The 16,828-nt window shown below is 46.9% G+C and overlaps 1 protein-coding gene across 1 annotated transcript in view; it reads right to left on the bottom strand.

Moving 5' to 3' along the window:
* The window catches only part of STK35 (serine/threonine kinase 35), a 40,001-nt gene that overhangs the window by 12,334 nt on the left and 10,839 nt on the right, over positions 1-16,828 (bottom strand). Inside the window, exon 2 of the mRNA XM_016215786.2 lies at positions 14,343-15,092. Coding sequence (XP_016071272.2) covers positions 14,380-15,092 — 713 coding nt within the window. The 3' untranslated portion in view covers positions 14,343-14,379. The remainder of the gene's footprint in view (positions 1-14,342; positions 15,093-16,828) is intronic.

Raw genomic sequence — 16,828 nt, 5'->3', positions numbered from 1 at the left:
GCTTAACGCCATGCAAACAGATGTCAGCTTTATCTCAAGTATGCTGGAAAGTTGGGTGAGGGCAGTGAATGGTTCTACACGAACTGTAGCAAGCAGCTGCCGTGAAGCTCAGACATGGGGACTTGGTCATATTATGACAGTGATCATGTTGTCACCATTGCTGACTTGCTTAATATTGTTTTCAAGTTTTCAATTCCTTGGAGTGTGCTGCCAAAATGCTAGTATTTCAAAGTTTGCCAAATGCACAAAAATAAGAATCACTGGGCAAGACCTAAGACACTGAGATCTGCAGGCCTCTCTGGTGACCAACAATCAGCAGGAGGCACCAGAGGCCTCACACCTATTAAAGACCCTTTAAACCTGGGAAGTCACATATGGAAGCCCTTAGGGCACTGGGGTTGGTGATTTCCCCAAGCACCCAGGCTGGTAAACAGGTACTGGGTGGAACTCACTCAAAACAAACTAAGGGGGAACTTTTTGTCTCCCAAACAGCCTTGGTAATTAGCAGTAGGCTACAGGGATACCTTAACTAATTCCCTTCCTCAACTTATTCTGCGTGGGGATGAAATGAAAGCCGCAAACTGCCTCAACGGGCCCCCAACGAGACAGGTTCAGCTGCGGCTGCTGTGGTTAGCAGAGAAAGGGCTCAAGGGAGAGAGGCTGGGCTCCTGATTTGAGTTCTCCTTGTGAGCCCTTTGCCAGGAGGAAAATGTCTCAGGTGCAGTAATGGCTAAAAGGGAGAGGTCATTCTTCCATATGGGGACAGGACAATTGGCGGTTATAAAAGGAAAGACTCAAACAAGGTCATGCCCAGAGTGGCCTGGGCAAAGGAGACCATAGGGACTTCTGGTTACAGCAAGCAGCCCAAAGCCCCCTGAGCCGACAGGAACTCACTGGGGGCACTTGCTAAGGGGTTTGGAGCTCTCATAAGGGCGGGCACAGCAAATTGTTCACAAGAACCCAAGTGCAAACAGATGATTAGCCTATGAGGATTTGGCAAAAACAAACAGGAGAGGGCAACACACAGAGCCTCCCCGTTACTGAGCTCTTGCTGCATGCGAGGAACTGTGGTGGAGCCTTTCCACTTCTTGCATTTTATCTTTACAACAGCATACAGCACGCATCAGCATTAAATGAGTATCGTTCATGGACAAGGAAATGGAAGCCCAGTAGGTAGGTGACTTGTCCAAAGTCACCCAGCTAGTAAGTGGCAGAGCTGTGGTTTAAACCTAGGTTATTAGCATACAGGTTCAAAAGCACCAATTCGGAAGCACAGGGTTTCTCACTGCCCTGTGAACTGTTGCCCTTTCTCCCTCCCTTCACATGCTGGGAAGGGGGCTGTGCAGTCTCACACCTACTGAAGACTGGTATGGTCAGGTGTAGCATCTCATCCCCGCCCCCCCCATCCAGGGGACTGACAACTCTCGCCTCACTGTGACTGACTCATCTGCCAAAAATACAGCTTTATACCACCCCACCCATCGGCCCTTTTTTTACAGGATGAAGTTCACCCCCCTTAGGCTGTCATTCAAGGCTCTTAGCAACTTTGCTATTTTGCTCTCCTGCTTTAGCCTCAGCGGGAACCAACCCAAAGATCCGCTCTTTCCACAAATTCCCAATGTCTGCCTTTGCTCACGCTGTGTCCCCTGCTTACTCTCCTCATCTGCCCTCCTTTCTTCAGGGCCATCTAAAACAACACGTACTACACGCTGCCACTACTTACTTCATCAACAAAAAGCCTGCACTCCCTCCACTGAGCTCCCAGGAGTGCTGAGACAGTCCTGTGCCACTACACTTGCTAATATGACCTATCCTCAGAAGCTCGTGAAAAAGACCACAGTGCCAAAGAGCTCCACGGCGCCAGTGGGGCAAAACATTTCCTCTCTGGAGTGGGAGTGGGGAGGACACCATACCCGGGACACATGTGAGGATTTCACAAGATAATAAACAGGGGGGAGTATGAAGTCTGGCAAACAGCATGAGCTCAGTAACTTCAGGTGACAGAGAGAGGTGTCTGTCCCTCCTGCTCCACATGCCTTCCGACGATAAAGACTCCAGACTGCACAGGCTTATTCCTGTCCTGAAACAGAGTGTACACAAGACTAGCAGCAAGCAGCAGACACTCTCAGTAAGCATGTGCTCAACCAGTGCAAAACAGGCCTCTACTCTCCTGGGTTCTGGGGAAGGAGATGTGGCGAACAGGCAGGTGGGGCCAGCCTCCATGTTATGCCCTAGTATATATATAATTCAAACCAAGGTGAAAGGATAGGTGAAGGACTGACTTTGAAGCTCCTTCTCCATTAGCTGGAGGTGAAGCTAAGGCGGTAGGGCCATCCCTGGTGCTTGAACTTAGAAATCTGAGGGCAACTGAAACCAGAGGTCTGCTCCCACCTCCTTTCCTTAATCCAAAATAGAAGGTATTTCCCAATTTACAAATTAAAGTGGCCCTCAAAATCAATTTTATAACCAGCAATTATGGTCCTAATGTTATATAACTATTGAAAAAACCAAAGAGATGCTGGCTCTAGAAAGCTGCTCTCTGGCATAACCACCAGCCTGTCCACGTGACAGGACACTGCAGACTTTCAGTTCTAAAAAGCAAGAGTAAACACCAAAACAACAAAATGCTATGTTCTTGAGACATAATTATAGCATATGCAAATGAAGACGCAGAAGAGCTAGACACACAGTCACCTAATGAGAAGCTGGTTACAATGGGAAGAACAAAACAAGGTTCAGCCATCAAATGAAGGCTGTAAACTGAGGTATAAGTGAGCCTCAAGGATAGGGACCGTGTCTGGTGTTTTACCAACGTACCGCTAGCGTCTACCATAGTGCCTAAGACATACACAGTCGATCAATAAAAAATTATAGGCCCTTCTGGGGTGTGTGCTTTCTTTTTATCAGTGAGGGATGGGGTGGAAAGCACATGAGCCTGCACCCATCCTGGTTACTACTTCTAGCTGTTAATAGCATGGCCAAGAACTGGAATGAAAGGACAGCAGGGCTCAACACCTGGGGAGTGCTGACTGCATACCCAGGCTAGCTTTACATACATTCTCCACTGACTCTTCACGAAAATCCTATCGGCAAGTGTTAGCAACCTATTTGAAAAAGGAGGATTCCAAGGCTCAGGGAGATGCCTAAGGTTTAAATGGAGTGAGGCCAGGGGTTACTGCATCTCACGGCCCATGCCAGGCACACAGCGGGTACTCAATACAAGCCTGTGGAATGAACAAGTGAAGTTCTCATTTGGTTCAAAGCCATGTCTAAGCCTCCATGTGGAGACCTAAGCCCTCTCTGTGCATCCTGTTGCCTCCCCTTCCCTACGCCTCCTCCCTTGCAAATTTCCCTCCTCTAAGGGTGGTCACCTGTCCTACCATGAAGACCTCACAGGGGCCCGTTACTCTCGGTGGTACTCGCCCGAGAGCATCCAAGATGCTCACTGTTCCTATGGCTCAGGAGTCCACTGCCCCAGGGCCAGGAAGCCCATGAGAAGCTGGATGGTTTTCCTCCTCCTGCTTTCAGGTGCTGGTGGCCACAGGGCCTCACCTCATCCTCACCAAGGGAGAAACTGGGTGAGAGCCAGGAGTCCCTGGCCCTAGGACCACATCTGCTGGGGAACTGGGAATGCACCAGGGCTAAGGGAGTAGGGAAGAGGGGCCCACAGTGGTCCGTTGAGTAGTTTTTCTGGATGAGGAAACCACGGCCTAGAGGAATGACTTTCCCAAAGTCCCAGTGCAAGGTAATTATAGAAGACAGGCAGGCTTCGAACACGGCAGGCCTGCCCAACTCAGGCCTCGATCCAAGCTCTCTGAGGACAAAGGGGTAAGAGGCAGGCGGCCGGCTGTCTAATAGATGATAGAGTCGATGGTGCCTTACCCTCTGCCCGTTTCAGACCATAGCATGCAGCAGCATCACTGGGGGCTTGTTAAGCACCACTCCCCAGTGTACAAGTCTGTAGGTCTGAGGGGGGCCAGAAATACGCCTTTCTATCAAGTTCCCAGGGCATGCTCAATCTGGGGACCCCACTCTGAGAACCACTGTGCTAAGGTTTGTTATTGGCACTGTGTGTTGAGGGGTGGGAGTAGTGAGGAGCAGGGAGGAGTGTGGCAATCCCTTGTCGGTATTTTCAAGTTCACAGGAGAGAACCTGGATCTGTTGAGTAGAACACTTCTTACCCTTCCACTGAGAAAAGGGAAGCAGCCTTTCTAACCATAATTAAGCCCATGTAATTAGGCTGCAGATCCTCAAGACCCACATCTGGGTCTGCCTATGGCATCACTATGTTATGCCCAACTCAATAAAATCCTAAGAGTAGGTGGGAAATGAGTTCTTGGGACAGCCATGCCCCTGCCACAGGACTTCCAAAACACTGGGCTGGAGTGGCTGCTCTCCGAAGGCTCTCTGTGCTACACCTGGCTGGTGCCCATGCCCTGAGATGCTCAGGGCAGGCCAGGGAGGAGGATCTCTGGATAGTGTCCACAGTGACATCTGGATTTCAGTTTAGGCAACTGGCCTAAACTCCCAAGTAATTTTTTTTAAAGGTAAAAGTCACCCTGTTGTTTGTCCGGGGTGTGGTATACTTACACCCACTTCTGCTGCCCTATGCAAACCAAGAGTTCCTTCCAAACACATTCATCAAACCCAAGCAGGCAATCTGGTTACTAACAACAAATGAGTTTTTACTGTGACTTCCAGCTCTCCCATGTCTGGTACAAGGCTGGGCGGTGCTCGAGAGGCCCATTCATTCTGCCAAGATCTGACAGCACTACTTCCAATCCAGGCCTTAGATTTGCCCTAGACTGGAGCTTTCTGGGAGGACATGTCTTAGACATGTCTAAAAGAGCAGAAAGGACAAAGCAAAAGGGTGTTATACATGATATTTCAGGGCCCCTTTTTCTAAAGGGATGGACGTAAAAGCAGAATGAGTCAACTGGCTCACATCATGTGACTTTCCCATTGGAACAGATGGTCAATACTAAAACCCAACACACTACACCCAACCCAACCTGCCTTCCATTCTTGCTACAGTCCATGCCTCAGAACTGAAAAATCGAGGTCACCATTCACAAGATTACCTGCCCAGGCCCACACTCGGCTCCTTTGTGCAGCCAGGGGACAGAGAAGCATTTTCACCTTCCTCACTGTGCCCTACGGTGTGTCTAAATGGCTCTAATCCATTCCCCAAGTCCCTAGACAGCACTTTCTTTTACAAAGAAACAAAATACAGAATTCTGACCTGTGTGCGATGCAGGCTGAGTTATAGCTTTCCCCTGGCACCTCTAACAGAAAGTGAAATCCCTTTACGTTGGGAAATTCATTGCAGTACTTTATGGTATTGATTTATTTTAAACTTGGCTGGCAGTTTTAAGGCCTGCCATGCCTCTGAGTCCTAGAAATGCTGCAGGAGGTCTCCACTTCCTCTGATTTTGTAATACCACCGAGGACTCACTAGTGGAAATGAAACAAGGGGCTGGGAGCTTATCTACTGCTGCCCTTGTTTATCAAGACAGAACTTTGGGGAGACTCCCCAGGTTCTGGGCCTAGAATGCACCTCTGGTTGGGCTTTTTGCTCTGGTTGAGAACAGTACCCCTCCCCGTCAGCTGAGTTCTGTACCCAGCAAAGCCTCAGTATGCCAAGGAGAGTTTCTGACAAACCCTGAGATGTGACCTCTTCATTTATCTGGCCAACAAGGTACCCCTAAACCTACCTTCTAGAACCAGCCCAGGGCGCCACCTCCTCCAGCTTTCCCTCCACTCTCTCCAGGCTTCCTGTGTATCTCCCAAGTCACGCCCACTACAACAAAGTGTCCATGTCTTATCCGCACTGCTAAACTGAGCTCTGAGAGGGCAACACTGGTGTCTACACTGTCAGCCTCTCCACTGGGCAAGTGCCGGCCATAGCCAGGAGGGCTCTTGCTAACTGAACCTGCATTGGCCAGAATCTTTCAACACAGAGCTGCAGGCAGCAACACCAATGACAGGCACAAATGATGAAATCCCTTGCTTTAGTTAAGACTCAATGAGCTAGATGTGTGTGTCAGGAGAAACCTAGCAATCCTGCCTTTTTGTGGAGTCCCCATCAACCTCAAATGGTCAGGCTAAGTTCACTTGGAAAGGACTTCGGATACGGTACTGGGAACAGAGACAAGGGGCCCTTGTACAAATGCCATACTGTCCTGTCAGCACGCCCCAGTGCCAGTGCTCTCCTGGCTGCCAGCATGTGGGGCGCGCTTTGGGCCTACCACTTCCCAATCTCTTGGTAAGTTTGATGTCTGCCTGCTAATGTGGCTTTTGCCTACTGTTGCCCGACCCTTGGTTATCCCAGCCATGCCTCACCTGCCCATGTCTGAGGCTGTATCAGTGTGACATGAGGAATCCACACATAGGTGATCTCACCTGAAGGAGTGGGTGGTGGCGCTGTTGCAGTGTGCTCACATAGTTGTCAGACTCTGAAGGACACCACGGGCAGCCTGCCCACTAACATCTAAAGGGCCACCTGTGTGATGCTATTTGGAGGGGAAATCGCAGTCTGCCTCAAAATATAAACCCATCAAAAGCTACTTTTAAAGAGGCTGTAAGAGGCAGAATGAACAGTGGAATTTCCAGTCAGGTACCTTGTTTCAAATCCTGACTCTCAAAACCTCAGGAAAGTGATCCTCAGCTTGCCCACCAGCAGAATGATGGCAAGATAACAGAGCGCTTATGCAGATGCCACGCAGACGCTGTACGATAATACGATGGAAAGGACTTGATTCAGGGTTGGAGATAAAAGGGCAGGGCTTCCCCCTGAACAAGTCAAGTGGCTCCTCCACGCAGATTTTTATAACCAGGAGCTGTTAGTGTTGGTGGGAGTCTGAATGTCCCTGGGTAAGAGGAAATGGGAGTTGGAAGGACCAGAGGGACGCTGTCTCAGGAGGAGGGGCCACGGATGCCAGGGAGGAGGAGGAAGTGAGCAGCAACGCGTGGGGCAGGCCTGTCCCCTGAGATGCTTTGATGTCCTGCTGAGTTCAAGGGACAGATTATCCCTGGAGGCCACCAGCCACACTACATAACCTACAGCTCGGCTTCCTCCTGCTGCTACCGGGAGCAGGCAGGGGGTGGCAACAGCAGGGACAAAAGCTGCTCGGGGGAGCTGGCTAACCTTGCCAGCACCAGCCTTCCCCACCTGGGGGGATGTTCAGAAAACACCAGTAGGCGGGCCAGGCCCCAGAAGACGTTCTGTATGCTAGTTCCTAGGGCAGCCAGATCTCCAGTGAAGGCCGAGCTTTCAAACCCTCTGGATCTTCACTCACAAGCCCTCCACTCATGCGCAGCTCCGTGAAGTCTAGTGAGGAAGGTAAGGCAAGGCTGGGACTTCCACTTCACAGACAGGGGCTCAGAGGCTCAGAGGCTCCAGGTCTGCTTGGATGAGCGTCTACAATCACTGGCTAAATACCGTCCCGCCATGCTCTCCCCACGTTAACTAAAACCCCACTGTTTAAGGATCTAATCATCCACTCCAGGGTAAGGGTGGCGTTTCCCTCCCACCCTCCCGTTGTTCAGACGCCACCAGAGACTAAGTGGTACGAGCCTCTGGACTGTAAGGATCAAACCTCTAACTCTGGTGCCTTTGGCAGTTTCACCTTTTCTGTGAAGCCTTTTGCTTACACTATCCTTTGGGACTTCCCACCTAGTTGTTCACCGGCACACTCTGTGCTTTTTCAGAGGAGAGGTGACCTCCCAACTGGAAACCTACTCAGTGCCAGGTGCCTCCCACCCACTTGACTATCTCAGAATGAGTGGTACTAGGAGGGCAGGAGATTCAGTCTACTTGGTGCTCAGTTGTTGGAGTCAGTTATAAAAACACTGGAGTACTAAAGATGATTCAGTGAGGTAATATACCATATTGGGTAAAGCCACCCATGGCTTTACTCCTTATTAGCTCTGTGACCTTCGGGAAGTTACTTAAGAAGTTAATGAAATAATGATCATAAAGCACTTAGCCCAGGGGTGACCAGTAATTATCATCTCTGGTCATCTTCAGCACTGTCGCCTTCCTTCAGAGCCTAACCCCTTAGCCCTCCACACTCATGAGGCTAAGTCTCATCCACCACCTCCCCAACGGAGGGCAGGCCTGTGAGGGAGGGGGGGCATGTCTTAGGTGCTCCTGGGTTAGTTCATGGCTGTCCTGAAGGCTGGGACAGGAAGTCACAGTCAACAGAGAAGGGACCTGGAGACCTATCTGTCCTGGGTTCCCACTTTCTCACCTAAAACCTGCTTTTTAATTTATCCCCCAGTGACTGTTTTGAAGACTTTGCCGTTTAATACAAAACACCAGTTGCCACAGAATAGCCATGGGATGTAAAGTGCAGCATGGAGAGAAGAGTCAGTAATATTCTAATAACGATGTGTGGTGTCAGGTGGGTGCGGGATTTATCGTGATGACCACTTAGTAGGTTATGCAATGTCTAATCACTGGGGTGCAACCACGAAACTAATACAGTATTGGATGTCAACTGTAATTGAAAAATAAGAATGACTGGAAGCCTTTAAAAAAATAAAAAATAAATACAACAAACCACATCAGTTAAGCATTTCTTTTCCATTTTTAGTTTTTAGTGTCACTTCTCATTAACTTGATACCTACAATGTGACACAGTTTGGGGTATAATTCCAGCCAAAAGGAAACAGGTGATCTGACTGGCTTCCACAGCTTCAACGTGAGCAAACACTCTTTGCCTGTGAGATGAGTGGAAAAGTTTGTGAATCTCCAGAAGACCATTAGGGGCCCAACTAGAGGTTTGGGGACCCCATGTTAAAAACACCTCAACTCTGGTAATACAGAAGCAAAATCCGAAGCCCAGGTCAAGGGGCCAATCCAGGTCACTCAGCTTGTTAGCCCAGAACCACATCTTCTGGCCCCAGACCAAGGATAAATAGATCACTGATCACTTCAAGAATTTAGGCCTGATTTCTTTCTCTGATGTTAAGCAGCCACCAAAAATCACATGGAGCAAAGAATATTTTCTATGACCCCTTAGGTCACATTAACATCTGATTCCCTTCAGCAGGCTCAAGCTGCCTGCTCCAAATGAACGGCATTCAAAGGCCCTGGCTTCAAAAAGGCCCTAGTAACCAAGTTTGTATATTAGACAGCAAACTTGGCCATGAATGCTGATTCTCTCATCCCATAACACCCTCCCTGGTAACATGTGGGTGGTGGCACCTGGAACATGAGTTTGGCTGGCTTCTCACTTTGGGTAAGGCTTGTGGGTGGCTGGTAGGAACCATTAGGAATTATTAAGCATCTTCAAAAAATGACAAGAGAAAGATAGAATCCATCATTGAGCAATCTTTATAAACAGAATTTTTCTGAAACAAGTAATCGAACAGTTGCCTTGAGTGCAACTTTGTTTGGGGGAAAAACGCTATTTGGTAATCATCAGAAGTAAGGCCACTATTAAAGACCACTCACTGCCTTCAGAAGAAAACAGAAGACAATGCTTCTACCTCAAGTCAAAGCGTGCCTAAAATTCTACCATTTAACATTTCATTTAGACAGTTGTTATAGGACACTTTCACAACCTCTTGTGATTCCCAACAACCCCCATAGCATAAATATGATCCACTCTATTTTATGAACAATAAAACTTGGAGGGGTAAAATAACTTGCCTGAGGTCACATTGCCAGTAAACCAGAAGTGGGACTCAATCCTAGATAATTCACTAGGCAACATTCCTTTCAGAGGAATCCCATGTGTTGCAAAACACTAAAACCATGTAACCCTGATTTACACATCCCTCTGAAATCTACAAGCCTAGATTACTGAAGTTTCTTCATGGTACAGGTACTAGGGATAAGTGTGTTTTCTATATGCAGCTGGAGTTGGAGCCACAACAACAGGTCTAATAGAATAGCTGGCTAGGAATCAGGACACACAAACTCTGTCCCTTCATTGGTCTCCAGCTGCCCCCAACTTCTCAGCTCCCCTTCCCAGTAAAATTCCTCGGGAACAGTCATCAATACTACCATTGGTTCTCAAAGTGTGGTGTGCAGTTTGGGAGTCCAGGAAGCTAAACCTTTTCATAACACTTGGACATTAGTTGTCTTTGTCACTTTCATTCTCTCCTAAGTACACAGTGGAGTTTTCCAGAAGTTCCACGATGAGGGACATGGCACCAGGTTATAATGCAGAAGGAGATATGAGAATCTAGCTGACTATTAAGGCAGAAACTAAAGAGATCTGCAAAACTACAAAACAGTACCATTCTACTCAAAAAATGTTTTTGAAAAGTTATTTTTCATAAATTATGATACTTATGTTAACATGTAGTCAACCTATTATTTATATTCACTTGAAAGGGCCATTTAAAACATTTCTCAGTTTTAATTTCTAATATCACAAATATCAAGATAAAACCTAAAACAAAAGCTCCCTGGAGTCCTTGGTTTCAAGAGTGTAACAGGGTCTTCAGACTAAAACTAAGAATCATTGGTCTATTCTCTGCCTCCAATTATTCTTTCATTCCCTCTCAAACCTACTCTAGTTAATGGTTTTCCCCACTGTGTGCCACCAAAATTGTTCATGAACACTAAGGTCTTCCCAGTTGTTAAATCCAACGGTCCACCCGCAGTCCTCATCTCAACCTGCTGGCATGTATGCCATGGCTGATTACTCCTTCCTCCTGAGGCCTTTTCTTCACCTGCCTTTCAGGAGACCATATCCAAGTCTCTAACCTCTGACTTCATTTCTCCTCCCCAACCTCAATGCTGGATGGCCCAGAGCTCAGTCATTCTTTGGAATCATCTCTATACTCACTGTAGTACCTTGGCCATCTCTAAATTAAGTCTTTCTAAACCAGCTCTCTTCCCTGAATTCCAGACTCATCCACCTGCCCACTTTACTTCTATCCTTGGATTCTAAGTAGGCATTCCAAACTTTCAGATGACTAAAACCTAACTTTCTCCAGCCAAACATGTTTCTCCTAATGGCTTCCAACCTCATTTGATGGCAACTTTATCCTTCTAATGGCTTCCAAGGCCAAAGCCTTGAAGTCATCCTTAATTCCTTCCTTACATTCAATCCAACAGGAAATCCTGTTGGGACGTCAAAATTCACCCCAAATCCAATCATCACCTCTCCTGTTCCACTGCTCAAAGCCACCATTTACCTCTCACCTGGGTTACTACAATAGCCTCCCATCTTATCTCCTCACTTGCTCCCCTATAGCTTACTGTTAGCACAGAAGTCACATGACCCTAAAAGATTAGGTATCAAATAACTTAATACATACCAATGTCTTTCCATCTTACTCAAGAATAAAAGCCAAAAACCTTACAAAAGCCAATAAGGCCTATTCTAGTTGACTCCTAGTTACCTCTCTAGGCTTTCTTCATGCACTCTTTTCTCTGCTCACTATATGGCCTTCAAGCCCTTCTGCTGGCTGTTTCCTCTGTCTGGAATGCTCTTTTGCCAGAAATCCTCATGACTCACTCCCTCAACTCCTAACTTTTGCTACTCAAATGTCACTGTCTTAAGGAGACCCACCCTGATCTCTTCTATTTCAAAACACACCTCCACCCCAGACCTAGTATTTTGATCTCCCTTACCCTGCTCTACACTGCCCCCCAGCACTTAGCACTTTCTAACATATCACTTATATGTGTCTGTCTCCCTACTAGAATGTCTCCACAACTGTAAGAATTTTTGTCTGTTTTGTTCACTAATGTATCTCCTATGCTTAAAATCATCCCTGCCAAATAGTTTCCCAATAAATCGATATATGAAATCAGTTTCTCCATCTATAAAGCCTAGTGGGAGAAAAGGGTGTTTGGACTCAATAGCTCTTCCCAATTTTAACCAGGCACACAGAGCTCACTTATATCATAACTGATTTGAAACTTCTGACACAAGGCTCAGCTTCTGGTCACACAGGCCTGGGCCTAGGCCCATAATTCTAAGTGCCCGGCTAGGACAGGGCAGGATAGGCTACACTCAAATAGAAACCAAAAGACCAAGTACTGTACTGTCTTTGTTACCTGTCAGAGCCTGGGACACTCTGTACCTAATGTTTTTCTCCTCTCCTCTATTTCTCCTACTTGCAGGAATCACTCCTATTTAGTTAAAACTTGGCCTGCAAATCAGCACAGATCCCAAGTGTAGATGTCCAAATGGAAGTAGTGATCTCAATTAGTTGTGACACCCCATAATCCTAACCAAAATTCTGGTCCCTCTTCCAATGACTACCTTTCTACTCCAGGGCAAACTTGAATTCTAAGGGGTTTTTTAAAAGTGGAAAAGATGAGATGGAAATGGGAAGGGACAGCGTGAAATACAATTCACTGAGAACACAGATGTAACCAGCTCAAATCAATATTAACCAAGTCCATACAATAATAAAATTTTAAAACAAAACAAAACAAAAATTAACCAAGTCCAACCAGAAATCTGAGGGTGATGGAAGGAAAGGAGGGGACTAAGAATCCACCCAGATGATGGGAGAAAAGGGTGTTTGGACTCAAGAGCTCTTCCCAATTTTAACCAGGCACATAGAGCTCACTTATATCATAACTGATTTGAAACTTCTGACACAAGGCTCATGTGCTAAGGCCCCTTCCTTGTGACCAACCACTGGGATCAGCCCCAGCCCCATCACCTCATCTCAAGGCTTCAGCAAAATGTAAGGGTAGCTTACTTCCAGCTTGCCATACTGATATTAAGAAAAAAGGGGAAAGAAGGGAGGGTCACGAGTAAGATACACCTGCCTTTAATTTAGTAGGATTTTGGGTAGTGACTCAACCCATTATAGGGTTGCAAAGGAGAAACAAAATGGTACATGTGAAAATACCAAGCAAAGATGGTAGTCAATGTTTTTTGTATTTTTTTCCTTCCCACAAAACAAGGCTGGGGCTTTCTGTTAAGAAAAAGAATTCACATCTGACCAGAACACTAGCCAGCATTTGCATACTTCCATTAATCTCCCACATCTACTTTCTTCTACTTGCACATCTGGCCCATGATCTTGCCAATTCTCTGCTCGGAAGATCAAGGTACTCCTCTATCCTCAGTGCTACCCAATTTCAGGTTCAACAATGTCCCATACTAGTGGTAATAAAACAATTGACCCAACCAGTCTCCAAGTCTCTAGTCTTCTGTTCAATTCAACTTGCACATACTAAGTTCTTAATGCTGCATTGTTCCACTCTGGTCCACAGATGGCTCCCAAGCCTGCTAAGTCAAGGTCAAATTCCAGGGCGCCAGGTTTCACCTAATTTCTGATCTTATTTCCCCTGCTCACACCGCAGGTTCTGGTCCAACTGAACTTGCTGTTCCTGGTACACACTTTGGGATGTTCCACCTCAGCTTTGCCCACACTCTGGCAGGTCACTGTTACCCCTTACCACGTGTCTGCATTCTTCACTTACTCAAGCTGGTGGAGTCTCTCAAATGTGCTAAGGTCCCTCTGGCTTCAGGTCCTTTGCAGAGGCTAGGATCTTCTACCTGAAGTGCTCCTCCTTGTCCCCAATTCCCTAGTCTTGCTTCTGGGCACAATCCCCTGAAAGGTCAGTTTTCCTTAATATCTCTTCTCCTTTGTTGCAAAGCAACTATGGTAAATATTGAGTAATGTTTCTCTCCCCAACTAAGCTGCAAAACTCATGAGGGTGGGGCAAGTTTCTGATGATGCTTACCATTGTTACCCCAGAACCTAGCACAATACTTGAAAAGTGAAAGCCCACAATAAATCTGGGCAATAATCTACATAAGCAAAGCTTTCCAGATAATACTCACTCACAGAGTTTATAGTGTCTAAATATGGAGAAACCATCTGATATCTAGAGTAGGAGAATGGCTACATTATGGTACATACAATGAAATGTCAATTATTGAAAGCCATACTTTCAAAAGCATGACATGGGGAAATGCACAGATTAGCGTTGAGTGAAAGAGCAGGAAACATAACTACCTAACCACAGCTTCATCTAAACTATGTAGAACTGGATGTGCGAGGAGAAGGGATACAATTTAGGGACGGCGCTTATCCTCTGAAAAAAACTGCCTGTACCTTTTCTGCACATTTTCTACAGTAAGCCTTTATTAATTAATGAGAAAACATGTTTCTAGGAAATTTAAAAGAGACTCAGCTCAAATGCAACTCCACTCAGAAAACTTCTCTGGACATTCCAACTCATACTCAAATAATCCCACATATCTCATCAAGACCTGGGGGATCTCTGATAAAAAGCACTGAGTTCCCTTCAATCCTGCCTTTCCCAACTCCATAGGGCCCACCCCAGGGCCCAGGGCGAAAAATCCAGTCCAGGAAGACTGCATGCACAACAAAAAGAGTACACTCACCTAGTTTAAAAACACCCAAGATGCTTTGCCCTGAATTTTAAGCAGCACATGTGACCTGGTCCATTCTGGTTTCAAGTTCAAAGGCATCAGGCCGGTCCTGTGGGTTAGCAGCTAACATATCTTTCAAGAGCTGCTTGATCCCCTCAGACATGGAAGTCCTGCGTTTCTGGGGGATGTGCAACTCCATCTTTGGGTTTTCTAGCAGCGCCTCACCAACAGGGACGATCTCAGTCCCCTGTTTGATATAGGTCCCCAGGAGCTCCTTCTTGGTCTCAGAGTCAATGAAAGTGATTCTTTCTATCATTGCCCAGATGATAATGCCCAGGGCAAAGATGTCAGCCTTGGCTGTGTAGTGTCCCTCCCAGACTTCAGGGGCCATGTAGAAGTCTGAGCCACAGGCTGAGGACAGCCAGTATTTATTCACGTTCACATTTTTGTTGTTCTGATTGCCCTCTTTGCCTCGGGGGGCCAGCCCCGCACAGACCTTGCTTAGTCCAAAGTCTGCCACCTTGAGGATGGGGGTGCCAGACCTCTCTGTGATAAGGATGTTGTCTGGCTTTAGGTCCCTGTGCACGATGTGGTTTTTGTGCAGGAAGGCAATGGCGCTTGTGAGCTGTAGCATGAAGCTTTTGTTGGTGGCTGGGTCCGGCCTCCGGGACAGGACGTACTGATTCAGGTCTCCACCTTCACAGAACTCCATGACAAACCAGAGATAACAGGGCTCCTCAGCATAACCCAGGATCCTTTCTCCTAAATCAAAGGAAGACCGGAAAGAGCTTGAGTGAGATGGGCACATTCACACCACCTTTAGGCTACAGGAATGCAGTGTATTAAAAGTTAAGAGTGACAGTGGTGACAATTGCTCCAATCCAAGAGGACCAGTACAATTGGTATGGGCCAACTCTATAAAAGCCAGCCCATCTCCACTCACATAGAATGAGTCAAGGGACAAGACATGGTATGACACAGGCTGCAGGGACTGGCATCAAGCTGGGTTTGGGGTTAAGGGTGCCTGGGTTTAACTCTGGTTTACTGCTGATTGGGTGAACAGCCAGGAGGCAACTTAGTTCACCTTCCCAAGTTTCTACTTCCGCTTCTTCACCTGCAAATGGCCATGTGTAACCACTTACAGAGTGCCTGCACTGGCACTTGACATTCAACTTAATATTTACCATTACCTAAGGGGGCAGGGGGAAATAGCGCCATCTTATAAAATGAAGAACCTGCGGCGCAGAGACTTAAGAGTCGAAAGACTCAAATCTGTGACTGTGAAACCACTGCATTCCATGACACTGTCTCCAGATCGGCAGCAGCACACCACCCACACCTCCCAGGGCTGCTGCTGAGACAGGCAAAGCATGCGAGAAGATTGTCAAGTGTCTGCTACTCCATGCCAAGCAAATGACCTCCCCTCCCTTCTTGACTGACTTGTATACTGATTCTTGCCAATGCACCTAGAACTGCACTAGCTTGTTTATTCCAGGGGCACACTCCAATTCATCAGTGTTTCTGCTAGCCCACCATATGGCTGGCAAAGTGAATACAAAACACCCCCGTCTCTAACGAAGCTTGATTTAAAGCAGATAACTAGTATCTAAACTAGCAATCATCATAAGCTGTGCATCTGCATCAAGGTCATTTTATAAACAGTGAAAGGTGGGTAGGAGTTGCCAGATCTAAAGAAATGAGGAGGGAGAAGGGAATTCTAGGTCGAGAGCTGGAATAGATGAACGGAATAACTGACTAGAGGTGGAAACAGGAAGTCTGGTAGGATCAGTGGGGTCCAAAGTAGATGCATAGGTGGAATCACATTGTGTTGGCTTGAAACTCCAGCTCCATCTTTCCATCTTTCCTTTTGAACCACAGAAGCTCCAGGAAAGCTGGTGACTGGCATCTCCACACAAACCCGACTATTCTTTTTTGTAAAATTATTTATTTTTTTCCATCACCATTTATGCCCTCTTCCATCTCCACCCACCACCACCCCTCCACAATCACCACACCCAATATTCTTTATGGCAGTTCACAGTACACTGAGCCCTTAGGTGAGGTTATCTGATGAGTGCTGGTGCCCCAGAAGCTACGCCTAAGTAGTCGGAAGTCTTCCTAGCTAAGGCTGGGCTGCCCAAGGTGGTCACATGGATCGTTCATGACTAAGCCAGGGCCTAACCATAAGTCCTGTGATCCCCAGCATGGTGTCTCCATACTACCAAAAATGAGGGCTACTCCTCCTCACGCAGCCTCTCCCAGAGAGTTCCTTTTTACCAGTTATTTACCCTATTATAAAGAGAACTAGTGATCCAGGATACCCCCCTGGCAACCCAAATGGCCCCAAAATTACCACAGCACACAGTCTACCAAAGCCAGGAGTTTGGGATTTCTGGGTTAAGGCAATAAGATGCACAAGGCAAAAAACCCTTAGGTTTCTGACCATGACCTGACAGGCCTCATTTCCCCTGTAATTATATAATTTGTTTGTTTATATC

Source organism: Miniopterus natalensis, chromosome 7 (assembly GCF_054644295.1).
Source record: "Miniopterus natalensis isolate mMinNat1 chromosome 7, mMinNat1.hap1, whole genome shotgun sequence".
NCBI lineage: Eukaryota > Metazoa > Chordata > Mammalia > Chiroptera > Miniopteridae > Miniopterus > Miniopterus natalensis.
The sequence above is the reverse complement of the archived record's forward strand: the minus strand, read 5'-3'. Positions and strand labels throughout refer to the sequence as shown.